The sequence below is a fragment of the Rhipicephalus microplus genome, chromosome 1 (assembly GCF_043290135.1).
Source record: "Rhipicephalus microplus isolate Deutch F79 chromosome 1, USDA_Rmic, whole genome shotgun sequence".
NCBI lineage: Eukaryota > Metazoa > Arthropoda > Arachnida > Ixodida > Ixodidae > Rhipicephalus > Rhipicephalus microplus.
Window position 1 is genome coordinate 43,564,267 of NC_134700.1, and position 23,187 is coordinate 43,587,453.

Here is a 23,187-nt window from a genome sequence, read left to right on the forward strand (position 1 = left end):
ACAGTGAATGGAAACATCATTTCACTGCTTCGAGATTCACCAAGACTGGGGGAAAGCGACATACCAAGAATTTTCCAAGGTTTGCCTGCTTACCTGTTCAAACCAAAACAGCATTTGCGAACAGTAACAAAGCTCCCACCTGTGAAAAGGCCACAATAGCTTTCTCCAGACTTCGCCCTGCTGCAGTGGGCTAGTGGCTAAGGTACTCGGCTGCTAACCCACAGGTCGGGGGATCGAATCCCGGCTGCGGCGGCTGCATTTTCTTTGGAGGCGGAAATGCTGTAGGCCCGTGTGCTCAGATTTGGGTGCGTGTTGAAGAACCCCAGCTGGTCAAAATTACAAAAGCCCTCCACTACAGAGTCTCGCATAATGATATGGCGGTTTTGGAACGTTAAATCTCACATATCAATCGATCAATGAATTATCAAGCTTTCTCCAGACTGTGACGTGACAGTCGCGATTGCGGGCATCTACAATGCAATCTACAAAAAAAAATGACGGCAAGTTCGACACAAAGCTTCAAAGATTGATACTTTGGCAGTTATTTTCGACGATTAATTGTGGGAGCTTGTTGAATGCATGCAAGACTTGATTCATCGGAGTCAACGAGGGACTGCATTTTGGAATACCTGGGCAGCTATGTTGCAAAACAGCTTGTGAAAGTAAGCTGCAAGGACTGTCTCTAAACACTCAAAACAACTGCGGAAAGTCAACTGCATTCACTGAAATTAGGACGAGATGATTTGCAAAAATGCCATAGGAGCAACTATTGTGCCTCTTGTAAATTGCGAAGGAATATGTAGAAATGTGCACAGTAGGCCTGTGCCAATGTCTACATGAACATCGTTGAGGATATTTTGCTGGATGACCGCACTTTGTCTGCACTTTTTATTCGTGAACAAAATAAACTGTTTGGGGTTGGTGGTCCTTCATCACGAAGAAAAAAGAACCAAAGATATAAATTATTTTCAGTGTTCTTTTTTGCGTCGTTCACTCCATCTCCCAAATTTTCATCTACGGCTCATCAAAGATTTAAATAAACTATATGTGCCTGTGCTCATAGAAGTTAGGGATTCTCGACAATTGCCAGTAACTGCAGCAAACAAATTAATTATGTTGAGAATTTCGCCCACATTTGCCTACAGGGCATAGCGCAGGGGGAAAATTTCTTACCCACTGCCAGGTGAGTGGTACAAACGTTTGCTTCCCGTTAGGAAGAAATATTTCCCACACAAAGTGCTAAAGTGTGTCTGAAAAAGACACTGCATAAGGAAAATTCTAGAAAGAGTAGTGGAGTTTTTTTGTATAGTAATTTATCAGTGTGAGCTGAATAACTGGTTTGATGGAAGCTAGAGGTCGATTTTGATTTGCTCTGGTATTTACATAGAAGGCTAACTGAAACGGTCAACTCATGGTAATTGCAACAGTATATGGAAATGGGGAAAAAAAAAAAGAGCCTCTTATACTGGACCTTAGCAGTGTTATGAAATCTGCATGCATAAAATGAAAAAAGCTTTTGAGTAAAAGTTCTTCATAGTACCTATATCTAGCAAAAACAGTTCACTTCACTTTCACCTAATTATTTTTCGGTTCTTCAAAATAAAAGTTGCCATTGATGACACCAAAGAAAAAAAAAAGAAAAACAACATAAGTATTCCTTTCGTTTCATGGTATGTCAATCGGTACCTTGATTTTTAAGCTGTGTTTCACTAACAATATTTTTCAAGAGGTAATTCGAAGCTACTCATGCCAAGTTAGCCTGATATACAGCTTGTTTATTGGCACGGGAACTTCTATTGGCAGTTTCATGATGAGCCCCCAGAACGAACCCTGGCGTTGCTGTGGTCGCGCTGATAAGACGTCACGACAAGAACAATCCTCTTCCGACGTCGCTTGTCTCCTTTTTCTGCACTCGCGGTATACCCACACTTTAGCAATACGTCGGGGATTTCCTCAATTGCGGGACACAAATTTCTCAAAATACAAAATGAGAGGTTTCATAACTCCTGAAAGTTATCCAGGCCGAAAAAGATCATTTTTTGGCTTAAGATAGGCAGACTTCCATCTGAACCATAGGCGTATCAGCCGGGGGAGCAAGTGGGGTGCTAGCCCCCCCACCAAGATGAGGTAGGGGGCTGAGCCCCTCCGCTTCCGACAGTGGTCAATGTTGGCTGCACAATAAGGAAACAAACAACTAAGGCGGTGTTTTCTTTGACCATAGTAATCACTCAGTTATAATGTCACGAGGGGATCAATATGTTACGAGAAAATGTTACATATAATGAAATATTTCCAACAATTCTGCTGTGAATATTTTTCTAGTAGACTCTTTGCGGTGCGGGCTGCTGTACAACACTTTCACGCCTTGTGCTGTAGCACTGAGGGCAGGGTAGCCCTGAACAGAGCTAGCCTGCTCTGTATTAGATTACATCATTGGCTCATGCTTTTATTCTGCTGTGCTCGGCTTGCTGATGCAGCTACAGATGGGAATGAGCAAAGTTTCTATGGACTAATGAAAACATTTGCTGCTTCACAAAAATAATTTTCTTTCGTAGAAAAGGAATAGCATCACCGCTACTCTGCAGCTGCGGTGAGCCTATAAGTGTGATAAATTCTTTTCAATGTTTGGTTTTGCCGTACTAAAAGATGAAAAAAAAAAAAGGTTTGTGCTTCAGTGTTCGATCAACCAAATTAGTGATCACTTTTGCTTATGGTACCTTGTAACGGGGGCAGCAGCTTTCAAAGTGGCGACGAATAAAACGGTGGAATCGAGCAGTGCGAAGCTCAACTTATAATCTTTCTCTGAAACTTGATCCCACGAAACAGAGAGGTAGTTAAAGTCCGTGGCTTTTTGCACTAAGTAGACTTGAAGCGCACAGGTGCAGGGCTGCTTATTCCTCTCTCTCGGCAAGAATGAATTAATTGTATTAATGCAGAGAGTTGTGAGGTGATGCATAAAAAATAGTCGTCATATCCACAAAGGGATGTGATTGAAGAGTTGCTTGCTCGAAGTTGATCGCGCAACCCACGAATCCTCTGTGTACATCTCCCACCATCATATATAGACATGACTACTTTAGTATATAGCCCAGCACTGTCTGTTTGCATGTTTCTGCACATACCCCATGCTTCATAGTAGAAAACTGTGTCTTGCTTGCAGTTTTTTCATACAGTCATAACCATATCGCACAAGTGCCTATGTTTATCAATAGTGACACGATATATGCCATATCCATGACGATAATAGTTAAGGGGGGCAGACTGGTCTTAGACATTTTTCGTCTTCAGTGATCTTGATCAAGCTGCACACGGTTATGCAGTTTTTTCTGCTGATTTCAAATATTTAATTAGTTTTCCTGTAACTCACCATGTTCCTGAGATAATTTAGGTAAGTTCACTCCTATTGTTTAAGGCTGCCATAGAAAAAAAGTGCTTAATTAAAAGTGATATTTAAGATATGCCAACATAGACTAATGACTAAAGAGTGAAAGTGTGCAAGAGTTTTCTGGTTTTTAGGTCTTTGTTGGTTATTTTACAGCAAAATGAACTATCTATTTTCAAAAGCAGTTAGATTAATGTTACACTTTTTCTTAGTAATTAATTAAAAAAGCTTGTGCTCTAAATTCTGCTCCCATACTTGCATTCCACACACATACAGGTTTCCACTGCAAAAAGACTTATTGTTGTACCTGCCCTAGCAGCAGAGATATTGAGGCCTCAAAATTGAACAGTCGTAAATTTACTTTTTTGAGAAAAATGGAAAAAACTAAGAAAGCAGTTTCTTCAAAAAGCAACACTCATGGTGCGCATGTTTTGCAATCCTCATAAAGGTGCTCATAAATTGGTAGCAGAGCTTTAGACACAGGCGCTGGCAAATTTTAAATAAGCCTCAAAGTCGGTCCCGCATTTTTTTGCAGGTTCTGCATGTTAACAGCCCCAAGAATCTAGACAGTTGAAATGACATTACAAAAAAAGTACTACTTTTTGGTGTGTGAAAATTTGCAGAGATATAGAAAAATACTTGCAGAAACCAAATACCATGTCAACTTTAAAAAATGAATTTTTTTGTCACTTTTTGGTCCCAAAGACCAGTCTGCTCCCTTGAGCACATGGTGGGGGCCCACGCCGTACTTATCTATTTAAAAAAGTGTGTTGTTACGTGTACCCTGTATTCCCTGACGAAGGCAGGCTCTCCTGCAGCGGAAACTGTGAACAAATAAAGATTTCCGTGCGTTTATCCGTAGTTTCTTCATGCATATATATATATATATATATATATATATATATATATATATATATATATATATATAGCCTGGCCATGGTTTCGACAAAGTTAGGGCCACTATTATTCAGTCCGGTTTTAGGACAAATCACGATAGAGAAGTGAGGGAATCCTTCTTGATCCACAAATTTAACACCATTCGTTCAGGTATCAATGAAAACGTAGGAAAGCTCACCTGCCTCACACCTTAACAACATGACTTCTTAGATTAGTAAAAATTTTATAGTATATTGAAATGTATATTAGTCAACCGTGGTTTTTTTACTTCAGAGCTCTTTTACATGTCCTGCTAACTATACTGTGCTACAATCGGTGATGTACGTGACTTACTGGAACTAGTGCCCCGCTCAGCATCTTGTCTTATTCTTCATGTTGGAACGGTCGATGTGACTTCGAGTTCGGGACACGAGGCGTTTGCAAAATACCGCGATCTACTTGAAAGCATTGCAAAAGACCGCCCAGAAATTCGGCGAATTTACGCCACACTGATACTGCCTAGAAGTGGAAACCGTCGACAAAGAAACCGTAACCTGACATTCGTCCGACGCTGCAACAGAGAAGCATCAGTGTTCAACAACATGCTTCGAAATTTTTGCCGCTATTCCCGGCTAGTTTGCTACCTCGATCATGAAATCGAATGGTTACCACCCACACACGTCTTCGCAGCAGACGGCCTTCATATGAGCTTCGAAGGTGTGTCGTTGCTTACAAGCCACATCCGCCACCTGTGCTTCAGGAGACCGGTGGATGCGACATCAGCTGCCTGGTGCGATTCATCAACGAATGACGACTCTCCGTATCGAGTGGATCGAGCTGGGCGACCTTCAGCACCCAGTCATCCTACAGCACAGCCGAACTCAAGAAACAACACCGCGCCGACAGCAACCCTCACCCTGACGAGCAAGCCTTCCGTAGCAGAGAATGTCACCTCGAAAGCATTGCGCGCCCACATGAACAAGTCGCAATCTACACAGCCTACGTCTTGTCTACCGCTACCTGCTGTCGTTGCATCACTTTCGCCGTCTCAACCACGCTACGGACTCCGGAACACGGGCACAACCACGAGAGGAACGAACTGACTAACACAAGGCCAGCTGGGTGAGAGTACTTTGTCTGTTGGCTCAATGAACTTTTTATGGACCAGGAAGGTTATAGGAAAGCGGACTCATTGTTAATCGCACATTTCTATGCTTAGAATGTATGTCGCGGCAACAAGTGCTCCTAAAGGTTTGCAACTAAAACTGCAGCCGGCCACATCAGAGATGTCAAAGAAAAACCTGTCAAGGTGTAACAACACCTTAAATCGGGCGTCTGTTGAATTAACCAGCATACTTATTAGCCATTATGAATCATCAGAAAAAGGTATGCGGAATCAGGAAAAACAGCTTGTGCAATCCTCTCAGTTTACGACTGAAGAATTAAAAACTCTCGAATTATATCGGTCACAGAAGTTAGCCGAGCTGGATGCTAAAAAGTTAAAGAAGGTCGCGCGTGACAACTTAAGAAAAAAGGAATGCTCCCGACAAGGAAGCATTCTAACTACAGCTGTAATGCGCCAGTCTGAGCTGGAAAGTAAATCTTCTGGACAGGATAACATTATAAATTTGTCATGTTACGATCTATGAATTGAGGAACGTAGTGTGTTATCTCGAGGACCTAATTTTTACCCTGCAACAGGAGGCTATAGTGAATTTCAGTTGGTGAAGGATCTTCACAATTTCGAACGTAACATGCGCCTCCGTGAGTACTTTTATGATCGGTCCTCGGCTCACAATACCGATAGCTCATCATTGCCATCCTACAAGCATTGGACACCTCCCTCCCAAAGAGACAAATGTCTGGACCTTTATATCAGAGCTGTACAACGCGATGTCATGCAGGCATATAAAGAACGTACACCATTGCACCGCAACCTTACTGACAGAGAGCAACAAGCAATTGAATCCCTCGCAAGTCGTAATGACATAATTATAAAACCTGCAGCTAAAGGAGGTGCCATTGTTGTAATGAACCGAAGCAACTATATCAGCGAAGGCTATAGGCAGCTCAGTGATGCATCTTATTACAAGCGGCAAGATCATGACCCAACAAACGAGTTCAAAGATATTGTTCGTGATAGTTTTACTGCGCTCTTTAATGATAAAGAAATAAGCTATGGCACTCTGAAAATCCTAATACCGTTGAGCCCAGCAGCTGGCAGGTTTTACCTTCTTCCCAAAATTCATGAGAGAGATAATTCCGGTAGACCGATAATTTCTGGAATTGGAACAGTGACTGAGAACCTTTCCCGTTATGTAGATAGCCTCATCAACACCATTCCGTCCAGCTTTTCTTCTTACATTAAGGATACCAATCACTTTCTATCAGATATTGTTGACCTACAGGTTCCTCAAAATTCGTTTCTCGTTACGTTAGATGTCACGTCACTATACACTAATATCCCTCACTCAGATGGCATCGAGGCAGTTATCTGCGCGTACCACGATTGCGATGCCGACAAACCAGTTTTCGCATCTACGTTAGCTACGTTGCTTAAGCTCATTCTTGAACTTAACAATTTCGAATTTGATGGGGCACATTATGTTCAAGTTAGCGGTACATCTATGGGCACAAGAATCGGACCAAACTACGCAAACATATTTATGGGGCTCCTTGAAAACAAATTTCTTGCAAATTGTGAATATAAGCCATTTTACTATAAGCGGTTCATCGATGACGTTTTCCTAATCTGGCACCATAGTGAATCGCAACTTCTTTCTTTCATAGCAGATCTTAACAACGCTCATCCGGCGATTTCTTTTTTGCACTTTTATTCACCTGTGAACATAAACTTTCTTGATGTCATGGTCACTCTACGTAACGGGAAGCTGATAACTAATATTTACAGGAAACCCACGAATAGGCAGCAATATCTTCACTTTAGTAGTAGTCACGTGAAACACAATAAAACTAGTATTCCCTACAGCCAAGCAGTCCATTTTAAAAGAATATGCTCTGATAGCAGCAAATTTTCCCGCCACTGCGAACAACTTCGGAGCGCGCTCGAAAAACAGAGCTATCCAGCCAGCATAATCACAGACGCCATCAAACGTGCAGAAGTGCTCGACCTTTCAGACCTGCTGAGTACTAACAAAAGACCCAAAGATTGTTCGCGGACTAATCTAATTTTGACACATGCGGCCTCAGCTCCAAATGTGAACCATATCTTAAAGAAACATTTCAACATTTTAATACAGAGCGAGCGGCTCAAAGGAATCTTTACAGAACAACCACGCGTGGTCTACCGACGATCGCGGAACCTTCGTCATTTACTAACCTCATCTAAAACCATGTGTTCACATCATGAAGGCTGTCATCCCTGCAACAAACCACGTTGCAAAGTGTGCGCGCACATGACGACATCTAAAACAGTTTTAAGTACATCGTCCAGTTTTTCTTTAAAGATAAATGGGAACTACACGTGTGATAGTATCAACGTCATCTATCTTCTCGAGTGTTCAACATCCGGAGCTCAGTACATAGGTCAAACAGAGACAAGTTTCAGAATTCGTTTTAATAATCACCGTGCACATGCCGTAAGCCTCCCTAATCTACCGCTGTCAAAGCACGTCAGTATGCCTGGCCATGGTTTCGACAAAATTAGGGCCACTATTATTCAGTCCGGTTTTAAGACAAATCACGATAGGGAAGTGAGGGAATCCTTCTTGATCCACAAATTTAACACCATTCGTTCAGGTATCAATGAAAACGTAGGATAGCTCACCTGCCTCACACTATAACAACACGACTTCTTAGATTAGTAAAAATTTTATAGTATATTGAAATGTATATTAGTCAACCGGGGTTTCTTTACTTCAGAGCTCTTTTACATGTCCTGCTAACTATACTGTGCCCCGCGTGTTGATGCGCAAGGAAATTTGAAACTTCTATATTCATGCACCCGCCGCATGTCAGTCATGTCAACACAAGGTTCTGACAGATTACCATTTTTTCACTTTCATTGTCCTAGCTGCTGTACCGAGAGTTCATCACGTGAGCTTATAAAAGCGGCTGCATTGTATCATACCTACTTACTCTGACGAAGGCCGTGCCACGGCTGAAACGTTAGTAAATACAATATCCTTTTCAAATGTGCTATCTGCAAGTTCATTCAATAAATATATATATATATAAAAGCTTGCTTCCCACTCATCAAGGATTTGGTACGCCACTGGTCCAAGCAAAAGATTTACTGCGAAAATTGCTGTTTTCGTTGTGTACACCAAGAAATAGGAAAATATGCCAAGTGGTGCTAACGTGATTACAACTAGGCATAGACTCTAGGATAGAGAACACATGTGTGCCGAAGTATCACAAATGATATTAGGATGCTTCTAATTCTTTAAATACATTGTGCTTTACTGTGGAAGTTATGCCTGTGTCTACAAATAATCTAAAGTTTGAAAGAATTGTGCTTTCTCCAACAGGAGACTTACATAAATCGGACTCATTAAGCACAAACTTCACATATTCGGAAAATAAATGAAATAGTACTGACGCACACACAACGCTTTCGGAAATGTTGGGATATATTAATTTACTCAGATCATATGTTCATGTTTCTTTTCAACAGTCTCTAGGCATTGTGTAGTCATATAGGTGAAATTCTGGGGTGATCTATAGCTGCATCACAAACAGTAATGTTCACTTCACATGAGAGCACCACTGATAGCAACTATTTCAACAAAAGTGCATAAAAGTCGAAATAAACTCTTTTGATAGTGCAGTCAGCGACGTGGCCCCAGCAATAATTAAAAAAGCTTTTCCTCGATGAGGTGACGACAGCTAGTTCTTACTTCATGACCACGTACGGGTAATCAACAGCAAGGGAAAGCAATTTATGAGGTGGCTACTTAAACTGGGTGTGGGACAACACCGTTGCTATTATTCTGCATGGAGGCAGGATCTGACAGCAATGTGAATTTCCACACATAACCTCAATAAATTCCGTGAAATGAAGCTCTACAATTATTGCGAAAGAAACATGAAACTGAACGTGTTAGCAAGTATAACAGACAAAACAGCAGCGGGCGAGCGCTTTCGAGATATTTTTCGAGACTCGATAGTGCACGTGAGGGCAACACGTCAGATAAAGCACTGTCCGTAGATACGAGCGTTTCTTCGATACAAAGAACCCTAGAGGAGGGAAACCGTGAAGAGCTTCTCCTAATTAATGTAAATATTGTGTTTCACGTCTTGCATGATCATGCGCCAGTGAGTTTGTTGTATCAAAGGAAAGGTGTTTTCTTACTTTTCAGACCCGTCGGAATGCGGCTGCCATGGCCAGAAATGGAATTCATCATCAGGATTAACAGCACGACACAGACCTTTTTACCCCTTTCACATTGCCTACGAGCAAGTGCGCGATTGTGCTATAGTAAACATTTATTGTTTTTCCAGGAACATTAACGAATGTGTTTTCATCATTCATCTGGGGCTTGAGACGAGGGGAAACTGAATGCAAACAGCTGAACAGTGCACGAAGCGAGCGCATCACTATGTAGGCACGCGGCGGCGGGCATCGAAGAGTCCGCTCCGTGACGTCACCCAGGCCTCCCACCAGAAGGCGCCACTTCAACTTCTCGGGGCTAATAAAATAAAGTGACAATTAGTCCGAAAATGAGCATTACATGCAGCCAGAACACAGCTGCTCTGCAATCTCTTGCACAAAATGTGTTAACCTGTCAGCCATCTGACATGAGTCACAGTGTTCAGGTTATTTGTATTTGTATTAGCGTTGCATATGCGTTTTCGACAGGTGGTGCGAGCAACAGATCCCTGATTTCACTGGCTATGGCGGGCGGCAGACTGCTGACTACGTAGTGGTATTTCGTAAGGTCTGCGGTGATTCGTCTGGCTGCGAACTTAGATTCCACTTGTATGAACCAAAGTGCAGGGTCCGCAGTCCGAAAAGGGGGCAGCTTACCGTCGACTGAAAAGACTGTCGGAGGGGCGTCGGTCGTGGACGTTGAATCCATATTGCGGCTGGTTCGACACTCCAGTCGCTGTGTCTGTATTCCAAGTCCGGGTCACCAATGTTGAGACGCGTCGCTCGGCAGAGCTGCGCAAGTGAACAACTCGCGTCCCAAACAACAACTGACTTTTATTATCACCCTTCCTCTCGAAGATAACTTTCTCGTACGGGCGCATGCGCTCTCTGCACCGCACACAGAAGCACCGCTTTGCGTCGCCACAGTACTCCCCCCCCTAGTGAGTGCACGCACAACGGCCGCACTCGGACGACCCACTGCGGTTCATAAGTTCATTCGCACCGGGGGTCTCGTACACCGTCCATTCCGCGTAAACCGTTTGAGAACTTGTTGGGGCTGCGCTACGTGATCTGCCGGGGGTGCCTGCAAAGATGGAGCTCGAGGTGGTGCAGGTGCTTCGCTGTCGGAGTCCACGTGTGCTGATTTTACGCGGTCTAGAGAAACCACGTCGTGACGACCACCTCTGTCGATTGTAATGTGCTTGTCTGCCTGTCGCAGCACCTTGAAAGGCCCGTCGTACGGGGGCTGGAGTGGAGGCTGTACGGCGTCGTGCCTCACAAACGCGTGAGAGCAGGAGGAGAGTTCCCGGTCCACGTAGACTGGCCGGGCTACGGGCGGACGCGGAGAAACAGCGCGTAGCTTGCTCACGATGTCTCGCAGTCGCACGGCGTAGTCCGCGTTCGCATACACGTTTTCGCCTTACTGGTAGTGAAAAACTCCTCTGGGAGGCGAAGCGTTGTTCCGTACACCAGTTCAGCGGAGCAGCATCCAATATCTGCTTTCAAAGCCGTCCTAACGCCCAACAGAACAAACGGCAGTGCCTCTACCCAACTGTGACTCGCAGTAGCCGTCAGGCTCGTCTTCAGATGGCGATGGAACCTTTCCACTATACCGTTGCTTATCGGATGGTAGGCAGTTGTTCTGATGCGGTGAGTACCCAAGAGCTGGGTGACGCTTGTGAACAGGGCGGACTCAAACTGTGTTCCGCGATCCGTAGTCACGGTTGCCGGCACTCCGAAGCGGACCACCCAGTGGAAGATAAATGCGCGGGCGACGGTAGCAGTCATGTCTGGAATGGGCACGGCCTTCGGCCATCGCATGAAGCGATCGATGCAGGTTAGCAAGTAGCTTTGCCCCTGGCACAACGGCAGTGGTCCCACAATGTCAATATGCACATGGGCAAATCGACAGTCCGGCAGAGGAAAGGATCCCAAGAGAGTCACAGTATGTCGCTGAACTTTAAAGCGCTGGCATGCGATGCACTCTCGTGTCCAGTATCGGACATTCCGGTTTATTCCTGGCCACACGAACCTCGCTGTGCATAGCCGTTGCGTGGCTCGAATCCCGGGATGCGCCAGGTTGTGCAGCAGGTAAAAAATGTTGCGACGGAGGTTCGAGGGGACGAACGGTCGGGCCTTGCCTGTAGACATGTCGCAGCATACGGATCCTGTGGGTTCTGCCAACCATTGCGGCTTCAAGGCGCTGGTTGAAGACGTCAGTAGACGCTTCAATTGTCCATCACTGCGTTGAGCCGTCGTAAGTGTGGTGAAGTCCACGCCGCTCGGCAGGCTGATGGCATTCACTGGACCGCGCGAAAGAGCGTCGGCAGCAGCATTATCTGTGCCACTAACATGGCGTATATCTGTCGGGAATTCTGCGATGTACGACATTTGGCGGAGCTCCCGTGCCATGTGCGCACCAGAATCGGAGGTGAGTAGCGTAGGTGAGGCAATGCGTAGGTGAGTGGCTTGTGATCCGTGAGCACAAAAAATTCTTGTCCTTCCACATAATGTCGGAAATGCCGGATAGCCGCGTATATGGCCAGGAGTATATGACCGAAGGTGCTGTACTTTCGTTCGGACGGGCTCAGTTTTCTGGAGAAGAAGGAAATGGGTCGCCACACTCCGCTCACTTTCTGCTGCAACACGGCTCCAATCGCTGCATGGGAGGCGTCCACCATGACGCACTGAGGAACACCCAGCTGCAGGTACGTGAGCATGGTAGCATTTGCGAGAGCTTCCTTTATCATCCGGAATGCTTGTGTGGATTGGTCGTTCCACTGAATGGCAGTTGCCTTAGATCCAGATGCCGCAAGTAGGCTGTGGAGAGGGTGAAGAATGTTAGCGCATTTCGGGATAAACCTACGGTAGAAATTCACGAGTCCCAGGAACTCTCGAAGCTGGCGGAGGTTTTTCGGCTGTGGAAACTGCCGTACTGCTTCCACCTTGTCCTTCTGGGGCTGTACTCCGGCACTTGAAATGCTGTGGCCCAAAAATGATAGTGTCGGTACCCCAAACACGCACTTTGCCGTATTGATAACGATGCCGTTCTCTGTCAGTCGCTGAAGTACGTTGCGCAGATGCCGCTTGTGCTCTTCAGGAGTGCTGCTAGCAATCAGAAGATCATCAAGGTATACCTTAAAAAAAAGTCGAGGCCACGGACAATGCCATCCATAAACCGTTGAAAAGTTTGGCCGGCATTGCGTAAGCCGAAAGGCATGCGTAGGAACTTGAACATTCCGAACGACGTTGTTATTGCGGTCTTGGGGATATCCTCCGGTGCTACGGGTATCTGATGATATGCTTGCACTAGATCTATTTTAGAGAAAATGGTAGCATCATGCAGGAAGGAGGTCATGTCATGAATGTGCGGGACTGGGTAACGGTCTGGCATCGTTACCCGGTTCAGCGCTCGATAGTCCCCGCAAGGGCGCCAATCGCCGTCTGTTGATTTTGGGACCATGTGAAGAGGTGACGCATATGGGCTGGATGAAGGACGTACTATCCTGAGTTCCATCATGTGGGCAAACGCCTGTCGAGCCAACCGCAGCTTCTCGGGTGACAGGCGCCGTGGTCGCGCATAGACCGGTGGGCCTGTGGTTTCGATGTGATGCAGGACACCGTGCTTTACTTCTGGAAATGCCTGTGGCTGTCGTGTCAGCTCTGGGAACTCTTGTAGTATTGCGGTGAAGTACGCTTCTCCAGCCGGACTAAGCAAGGCCGGGCTGATAGGGGGGTGCCAACACGGCGTGCCTTGTACCGCTCCCCGAGAAACAGAATCTTGAAGCCGTTTGTTGCGGACGTCGACCAACAGACCGAAGAACTGGAGAAAATCTGCACCTAGTATGGCGAATTTGACATCAGCAGCTATGAACACCCAGCTAAACATTCTGCCGAAACCGAAGTTCAGCGACAGTGAACGATGGCCATATGTTGTTATCACCGTGTTATTGACAGCTTGCAAGGGCGATGTACTAGGTTTCTTTCTTTCAGCTTGTGACGCCGGTATAACGCTCTCCTCGGCGCCTGTGTCCACTAAGAAACGTACTCCGTTGTTGCGGTCGGTAATAAAAAATACTGAGGGACGACTTGGAGGCAACGTAGTAGCACTGGTCGCCCTCAGTGCCTGCCGCGGCTGTTTCCCGAGTGCGCGACGGTGGGACACATTTACGCGCACTACCGTATTTACTCGATTCTACCGTGCCCTCGATTGTAACGCGCACCTGATTTCCACCACGAAAAAAAAAAAAACATAAGACATCGATTGCAACGCGCACCCATTTTTTCTCGCTGGCCCGCATGATCACACCACTCGAAAAAACGACTCCTTTCGGGAGCGTCTTCCATTTAAATATGAGGTACGGGCGAAGCTTGTGCCCATCTGACGTGTAACAGAGCATTGCCGTCACTGTAGTTTTACCGTGGACCGATGTCAGCACGCGAACTTGCTTCGCCCCCTTCTTCTCGACGGTTGTGGTGCCAGGCATGTCGAAGTAAAGAGGCGTCTGATCGGCATTCCCGATTTGCTTAAGCAGGTAGTCGTTGTTGCGCCGCAAGTTTAGGACGAACCCCTGAAAACTGTGAAGCTTTTCATCATACTCCTCCGCAAAACTTTTCGCATATGCATGTTCCCCTTCGGAGGGAAAAGCCTTTCCTCTTCATAAAGTTAGTTAGCCATCACCTGCTCGCTTTAAACTGGCTCCGCATTAGACCTTTTTTTAAGACTAATTGCATAGCCTGCACTTGGAGCAGTTCTGCCGTCACGGGCCGCTGTGCTGTTCGCTGCTAAAGCACATACTCGCCGAGCAGCTCTTTAATTTGCGGAAACCGACCCTGCTGTGGTCCACTAAAGCCTTTGCTGTCGAAAATCTTCTGCTTTTGTTTCCGCCGGTCCCGCATGCACATTTCGGGAACTCCGAACGACCGCAATGCGGCCCGATTTCCGTCCATTTCTGCACACGCGATGACTTTTCTTTTAAAAGCGGCATCGTGGTGCACTCGAGTTTTTGGAGTCGGCCATTCCACGCCGTCGATGCTAATGCACTACTAGATGACGAACTCCTCAGCACACGTACAAAGTGCCGCACATGAGAAACACATAGGCAGAAATAAACGACGCGCCATGCCGACGCACGTAGGGGGCGGCCATTTTAGATTTGCCGATGGCAATAGATTGGCCGTACTTTTTTTGCTCGTACTCGATTCTAACGCGCATGCGATTTATGAACTCGCTTAACCGGAAAAAAGGTGCGCGTTAGATTCGAGTAATTACGGTACTTCCGAACCTCCGATGATACCAGCAGATATGCTCGTGCTGCTCTTGTGATAGCGGCATGTTAGGCTCGGTTATCGTTTGCGCCCTCCTGCTAGCGTGCAAAGCTGATACTGTTTCGGCAAGTCGAGCAATCTCCTCACGCATCTCTTGAAGTTCGTTTAGAGGCTGTTGCGCTTGCACGGCAGCCATGGGTGTGGGCGGTGTCATTGCTACCAGTTTGTCAGCAAGTTCGACGGCTGCGGTTAAATCCTTGTGCTCTGAGGCCGCGATGACCATGCGGACGCCTGAAGGCAACTTTTGCAAATAAAGTTCTCGGAGCAATACTCCATCTATCGTGTTTGATGTTCCGCCGAGCAACTGTTGCATGTGCCGCAAAAGCTGACTAGGAGTACGGTCGCCGAGTTCCGTGCCGTGAAGCAATTGCTGCAGTCGTTGTGGTTCGGAGGGCGTAACTGGGCGAATAAGGGTTTCTTTTAGCGTTGCATATGCGTTTTCGACAGGTGGTGCGAGCAACAGATTCCTGATTTCACTGGCTATGGCGGGCGGCAGACTGCTGACTACGTAGTGGTATTTCGTAAGGTCTGCGGTGATTCGTCTGGCTGCGAACTGAGATTCCACTTGTATGAACCAAAGTGCGGGGTCTGCAGTCCAAAAAAGGGGCAGCTTACCGTCGACTGAGAAGACTGTCGGAGGGGCGTCGGTCGTGGACGTTGAATCCATATTGCGGCTGGTTCGACACTCCGGTCGCTGTGTCTGTATTCCGAGTCCAGGTCACCAATGTTGAGACGCGTCGCTCGGCAGAGCTGCGCAAGTGAACAACTCGCGTCCCAAACAACAACTGACTTTTATTATCACCCTTCCTCTCGAAGATAACTTTCTCGTGCGGGCGCATGCGCTCTCTGCACCGCACACAGAAGCATCGCTTTGCGTCGCCACACTACTCACTGCTATGATTTGTTAATGGGAAGGCGGTGAAGCGAAATATCCAAAGAAGTGTATTTGATGTCAAGTTTTTTCGCAAATGCGCAAATGCCCTACCAAGCACAGCCGATCAATGTCCTTTTGCTTATGGTGGCACCTTTGGTGGACACTTTTGTTCCTATATGAAACTTTCGCGAGAGTTTCATGATTGGTAAAAGGTACGGAAGGACCCTGGTAGTACTCTCTTGTGGGATCAGAGAGAGTGCCTTTCACCTAATTATTTCACAGCACTTTCACCTAATTATTGTTAATTTTTCAAAATAAAAGATCAAACTATAACACCAAAGAAAAAAGAAAATGAGTGTTCCTCCCATTCTCTGGTATCTCAATCGGTGCCTTGATATTAAGCTGTGTTTCATTAAGAATATTCTTCAAGAGATAATTCAAAGCTACTAATGCCAGTTAGCCTGATATACAGCTTTATTTATTGGCACATGAACTTCTATTGGTAGTACACATAGACACAGTAGACTCTGTCGAGCAACAAACACGTGAACTTCCTCACAAAAAGGCGAACTTGCTGGTTAAGTCTAATACATAACTACTAATAGGACAAATAATCTAATACTATGCAAACAGAGCACACAGAAAACATAACGATGCAGCATGTACAATGTACTGTAGTCTGACTCCTCACGAGGAGCCCGGAGGAAATGAGATAGGGAATCATTGCCTTTAGCCTCTTGCGAAACATGTCTGTCCCCGCACACTGCCGAACCCCAAAGAGGGCAAATTCTTTTTTTATGTGCCTGCGCAGCTTTGCTTTTACCAGGGGGAGCTTCTGTTTCCACCATGCAAACGAAGCGCTATCTCACGCGCCAGGAACTAAATACACCAACTACGACCCACTGGAACCATGGTTTACAGGGGCTGATAGCACCCCCACAATCTTTGTCTCAAATACCTTTTGCTTGAGTATATTGTATTGTATTGCAGTACAGTTTCAAAGTATCTTTACCCATCCCTGAGAATCAAATGCTTTTCTTGCAGAGGGCAAGACACGTGACGAGTCTCCATCTGCAGTTTGGGAAGAGGTCTGGGTGGAATTCACTACAGGTGCGTGGCTACATTCTATTTATATTCTCTGCTTTTGCACAGCTATTGCTTCAATTGGTTATGCTGAAATTACTGTCTTGTCATGCACATTACAGTAGTCACCACTCAAGTCCATCTTCAGTGAATGTCTGAGCAGTGTGTGTGACACGGGGCTATGAGGCTGCACACGGCTGTGTTAAGGGAGGGGGGGGGGGCTACATTTGATGAGTGACTTTTTTATTTATGTATAGATCTGAACAAAATTTCCACAGTTTGTGTGTTTAGATGTGCAGGTTCTACAAATGTAGTTACTTTTTTGATAGGTCAAGTAGTTTACAAGATACTCCACAACCAATGTAAAACTGGGTCCTAAATTTGTTTGCAGCCTAATTAGCATCTAAGCAGGAAGCACCAAAACATTTGCGACAGTGTAGAAACAATGTAGGATGTTTAAGGAGTGCAATATGCTATAAATCAATTTGCTGGGCCAATTTCAGCTGGAGTTAGAGGACTTCAATGTTCAGAGAAAAACAAGCCATCTTTACCTGTCATGCATGTAACCTAATTAGACATTTTATTGATGTGTATATTGCCTTCAAAATTGGCATATTGCATACTGCATGCGTTTATCTTTCTGGCGAAGAAAGAATTATGCTGATAGCTCAAATAGAACAGAAATTATTTTCCCTCCAACTTGGCAAATGTGCCAAAACTCATGTTCTGAGAAAACGAGAAAAAACATTTCAAAACACCTGTATTGCAAAAATACTAATAAAATATTATGAAATTGCACCAGGGGCATAATCTGGATGCATCCCATCTTTATGCTTCTCTTTGACCAGCTTTCTCAGACTTTGGGACGCTTCTCTCTATTTATTTCAGGTTGCACTCTGACGACAGTTCTTTCTAGCACTCAGGAATGTGCTGCTGAATATCGCGATGTCCAGCTGCTCTTGAATTGCAGCAGATGTATTGACATTGCCCATGTTGAAGCATAGTACAGCTTCTGCAGCAGCAGCTTGCACAGCAAAATGAAGAGCGTGCTGCTCCTTTGATACCAAGCTCCAAATCACGGATCGAAGGCTTTCGTGTGAATTTTGAGTTTTGCCTTGCTGGCGTCTTGCCTTGATGCCACACCGCTTGACTTCGAAAAGCGCTCAATTTTTTGCACTGTTGCGGACAGCGACGAAAGACCCTCCAACGTCATGGTTGTCTCGCCGGCGCGCGCATCGTGAACTTTACTGGCATTGCTCACATCAGCGTCTACCCACACACGGCCGGAGTCGACATAGCGCACGCTGTCGGGGAGGCCCGTGTCTACGTGCACTTCACCATTGCTGATAGCATCGGCGCGGACGGAGCGTCCGCTTTCCAGGAAGCTGTCTCGCACACTCCTTCATTGATAACGTCTTCAGTACACAGGCGGCCAGCGTTCATGCCACGTACGCTTGAGGAACCATCTTCGGTTACAATGGTGTTATCAAGACCGTGTTATCAAACAACGTTGACCCTTGCTTCTGCGACATAGTAGCAGCACGAATGGTCTTTCGGCAAAGTTCTGTTTGGCGTCTCATACCCCTGTTGCCAGAATTTGGGATGGTTGTTGCCAGGCTGCCGCCAATATTGGCAGAGAAATTTTATTCTTGTGGTTGTGGCTTCTGTGTGAGGGTTTGGTGTCGTCCGTGGTGCATTTCGTGAGTGCGAGAACTATGTTGGTTGTTTTAAATAACGGAATCGACGTAAAAGCGCCTTGCAAGAAGTCGGGGTGCATTTTCTTGCTGTGTGCGTTGCTGTGCAATTTAGAGATCGTGTCTCAGAGTTAGGACACGGCTGCTGAATGAGAGAGCGCACAGGTTTGGCTCGCCGCGTGTTCCGAAACCGGCGTGACAGGTCTAGTTCCTGAACCGCCGCTACGACGCCACCAGGGGAGGGGGGGGGGCAGTTTTCGCGAGCGCCCATTGAATCGCATGCGCGGCGTGCTTGCGGTAGTTACGATTGAGCATGTACATCTTTGTGTGACCCGCGAAATCCTTTAATATCCATCTGGTGTGTGCGCACCAGGTAATTACCGACCTTGCTTTTAGATACCTGCAGCCCTTGAAAATTTTGGTATTGTCTTACGCGAGATAGAACCTTGCACACCGATCAGTTTTCGCAAAAATGAGAATTGTGAGCACATTTTACTCAGATCCTACAAGATCACAACTAACAGATCTGGAAGAGCTACACCTTTCTAATGCATCTAAATTAATTATAGTTACTGAGTATGGCGCTTCAGAAAACGTTGCTTCAGATTTAATAAGCTCATTTAGAATATGTAACCTCGGCAACTGTAGTTGCCACTGTTCTTTTAACACAAAATAAGATAGACCACTCACTTCCTTCAAACACGTTTATAGCATTCATACAATGCAGTATCAGATGCAACATCCGCGACATATACTTAGCATGTGTGCATTCTCATAACAGTCGACTCAAACCTCTGAAATTTCAGTGACTCTAGCTTCAATGCTGGCGATTGAGCGAGCAATACTTTTTTGCAGACTAGTTGGTTCATACTTGAAAAATTGAATTGCTGCACAAACTTGAAGAAAAAACAAGAGAGACACGCTGCGCTCTTTCCTGTCTCTCTTGTTTTTTCTTCAAGTTTGTGCAGCAATTCAATTTTTCAAGTGAGCGAGCAGTTCTCAAGTGAACGATATGAAAACTCAAACTCAAACATCAAATGAATGTTTTCTTCACTCTCTCCACACGCAAGACTATCGTCTTTTGACGACATTTGCAGATTAACATGCAGATACGGGTCCGATTTTTTTATCCAGTGGCCATAGTTAGGGAATTAACAACGCGTCGTTCGTCGTGCATTTCGCGAGTGTGACGTGCGCGATGAATTTGTTCGCGAGTGTGTGTGTGACATAATTAACGGAATGAACCACACATTGCAGAAGTCGGGGCACGTTATCTTGCTGTGTGCGTAGCTTTGAAATTAAGAGATCTCGTCTCAGTATTAAGGACGACGAGGAAACTGAATAGAGTCGCAGCAGGCGGTGCGCTGCCCCCCCCCCCCCTTCTTTTTTTTTTTTTTTTTCACAGCTGATTATGTCGTGCCGATCACACGCCACGGCGGAGACGCTACACTTACCCTAGCTGTGTCAGCACAAGACATATTGTTCGGACTCATGTACATATGAAGAATAAACGTGCCAAGGCTGGATAATTGGGGTACGTCGAATATGCTACATCTGGTCGACGCGGCATGATCAGGTGTAAAAAAAAAGCTCCAGGCCTGCGCGGTAGGTGCAGCACAGTCACAGCGAAAGCTAGAAGAGTGGCCTTTCAGAGCCTTTTCAAAACACTCATTGCGTAACTACTGCAAGCACACATGCTTGGTACCCACTAGGGCATTACTAATAAACTTTTGGGTAGTAGGCCGACATTCGCTATGCTATTTTTCGTCATTCTTCTGAGAAGCATGGTATCTACTAAACACTTGCTAGGAACTTTGTGCCAATTGTCTATGCAGTGGCTGACGACGATGAGGAATTATGGCTGAAGTGGATCTGCGCCACAATTAATAGGGGAACAAGAACAAGCTTATGTAATGGGTTGGAGCATTGGACAGCCGACTCGTTACACCATTCGTATTGTGCGACGACTGGTTCTTCTTTCGCTGTTTTAAAACACTTCATAAGTCGTATTCACGCGATCGCTTTCCCAACATCACGCCTGCGTAAGGCAAATTTGCCTACAAGTCGCAAGCACTGGGAGTAGCTCAGTGGTAGAATACTGGGCTGGCACCCAGTGGACCCGGGTTCGAACCCCACTGTGCCATTGGTGATAGGTCATGCATGCCTAAGGCAAGTTTGACAAGTTACAAGCACTGTCGTAACTCAGTGGTAGAATATTAGGCTGGCACCCAGCGGAACCAGGTTCAAGCGCCACTGTGTCATTGGTGCAAGGTTTTTTTTTTTTTTTCTGATTTCACGCAATGTGGTTACGGACACCGGCGGTGGCAGCAGACAACATGCAACTGCGCGTGACCCGAGTTGTGATCTCATAACAGATCTCGCTGTAAAAAAAAAAAAAGGAGGGGAGGGGTAGTGCACTGCCTGCTGCGACTCTATTCAGTTTTTTCATTCATTTTTTCCATAATAAGACGCGATCTCTTCATTGCACAGCTGCACACACAGCAAGGAAACTCGTCAGACTTCTGCAACGCGCGGTTCATTCGGTTAATTATGTCGCACACACTCACGAACAAATTTATCGCACGGCGACAGCGCGGCAATGAATGCAGGGCGGACAGCGCTTCGTTGTTGTATCAGAAGCCAAACAGAACCTTGCTAGGCTTTCTGCCTTTCTTTCTCTTTCATGAACGGCAAAAATGATGCTGCGATCAAAACTTTTTCGCACCGTTCGGCGTAGCGAGACGCACAAACTCGTTAGAGATACGAGTCACGATACTTTCGCAGGAGCAATACCCTTTCAAAATGGAGGCAGACACTTTAGCAAGTTTTCCTGGCCAATCGGGAAGCGTCATTTTGGTCCTTTGTGTCAAGTAATCAATGGAATCGCACACTGCGTGTAATTTTGACTTCTGTTTTTTGATCGATGAGATGTGATTGATGTGGGTTCCAGATGAAGGTTGCATATTCAGTCTTTGAACGGACAAGTGTAAGGTATGCTAGCTTTTTAGTGGTAAGTTTGCCAAGTACAGGCTTCTTTTAATAAATCCAAGTGTTTTTGACACCTTACTAGTTATTATATTTATGTGCTCATTCCATGATAGATAAGATGATAAATGAATTCCGATGTATTTAAATGTGGATACTTTTTCAACGGGGACGTCATTAATTTTATATTGGTTCAGTTCTGTTTTATGTGCTCTTGTAAATGTCATGGCCTTAGTTTTGGAAGTGTTGATTTGCATTTGCCACTAATGGCACCAAAAGGTGAGTTTATTAAGATCGGACTGTAATGATTCATAAGCTTTGGTGCTGTCAACGTTTCTGTAAATGATGCAGTCATCCGCAAATAATTTGATTGTAGATGATAAATCATGTCCAATGTCGTTTGTGTAAATGAGAAACAAAATTGGTCTGAGGACCGATCCCTGCGGAACACCACACTTTACATGTGAAAGTAAAAATGTATGTCCATTGACATAAACTGATTGGCTGCGGTTGGTCAGAAAATTAGTTATCCATGCAATGATTTGCTGTTCATGTTCATATTCGTTAACTTAATCATCAGGCGAATGTGTGGAACCTTGTCAAATGCCTTTGCGAAATCAATGAATGCTGAAAAATGGCAACTAAAATAGATAATATAGGTGTTTTTGTTAGTTTCATCAACATTTTTGAGCAGATGTTATCTGGTCCAAGAGCTGATCTAACTGGAATGCGATCTATAGCAGCCTCTACACCCTCCCGAGTGATTATTAGGTCAGGAATTGCAGCGTTTATTTTTGAGAACCTGAGATTCGGCGGTATTGGTTCTTCTGATGTAAAAACCGTACAAAAATAGTTGTTTAGCTCGTCTGCAACTTTGGACTGCAAAAGCGGCTCACGGTTCTTCGTTATTGACACAACGAACGAAGTTGATGATTTCGAATTCACTATTTCCCGAAATTTTTTAGAGTTGCTTTTCAAAAGTTGTGACAAGTCGTAGTTGTAAAACTTCCCTTTCGCTGCGTTGATCTCGGCTTTGCACAGTCCTGACTGTTCACGATAGCATTCCCAGTCGTGGTTCACATTCGAACGTTCCGCATTTAAGTACATTCTTTTTTTTTATTTGTGGAGTGTTTCTCTTGTTTTGTAAATCACATATTTCTGCTTGAAGACGCGATGGTGATCTTTGGCATATGTTTTTCCTTAAGTTCATGTAACGCATCTTCGAGGATCCGCCAGTTTTCATTTGTATCATAATCGTGAAATGTTACGAAAAACTGCCTAGAAAATGATATTAGTCACTACTTAACCCATGTGCATTGGCTTTGTTGTAGTCGTATATTGTTTTCTTTGGATTGCATGGTTTTTACATTTTATGATGTACGCGCAGTGGATAACATTGTGGTCACTCATGTAGTGAAGGACTCGCAATACCATGCTTCGTGGGTCTGTAGTCAGCACAAGATCTAACAGTGAAATACCATGAGTGGGACATGTCACCATCTGGCTTAAACTAAACAAAGAAAGAACATCAAGAAACTGCCGACATTCATGCTTTCTTGTGCCATCGATAGGTTTGCATCGCAGCCAGTCGATTACGGTATGGTTAAAATCCCCTGCAAGTATAATTTCTGAT

The 23,187-nt window shown here is 45.2% G+C and overlaps 1 protein-coding gene across 8 annotated transcripts in view; it reads left to right on the top strand.

Moving 5' to 3' along the window:
* The window catches only part of LOC119178803 (proteasome adapter and scaffold protein ECM29), an 881,180-nt gene that overhangs the window by 724,777 nt on the left and 133,216 nt on the right, over positions 1-23,187 (top strand). For 7 of the 8 annotated variants that reach the window (XR_012895350.1, XM_075895092.1, XM_075895224.1 and 4 more), the window contains one exon: positions 16,837-16,902. The exons of the other annotated variant lie outside the window; for it this stretch is intronic. Coding sequence is in view for 6 of the 7 variants with exons in the window: in XM_075895092.1 (XP_075751207.1) it covers positions 16,837-16,902 (66 nt within the window). In the remaining variant the exon portion in view is untranslated. The remainder of the gene's footprint in view (positions 1-16,836; positions 16,903-23,187) is intronic. 8 annotated transcript variants of the gene reach the window in all.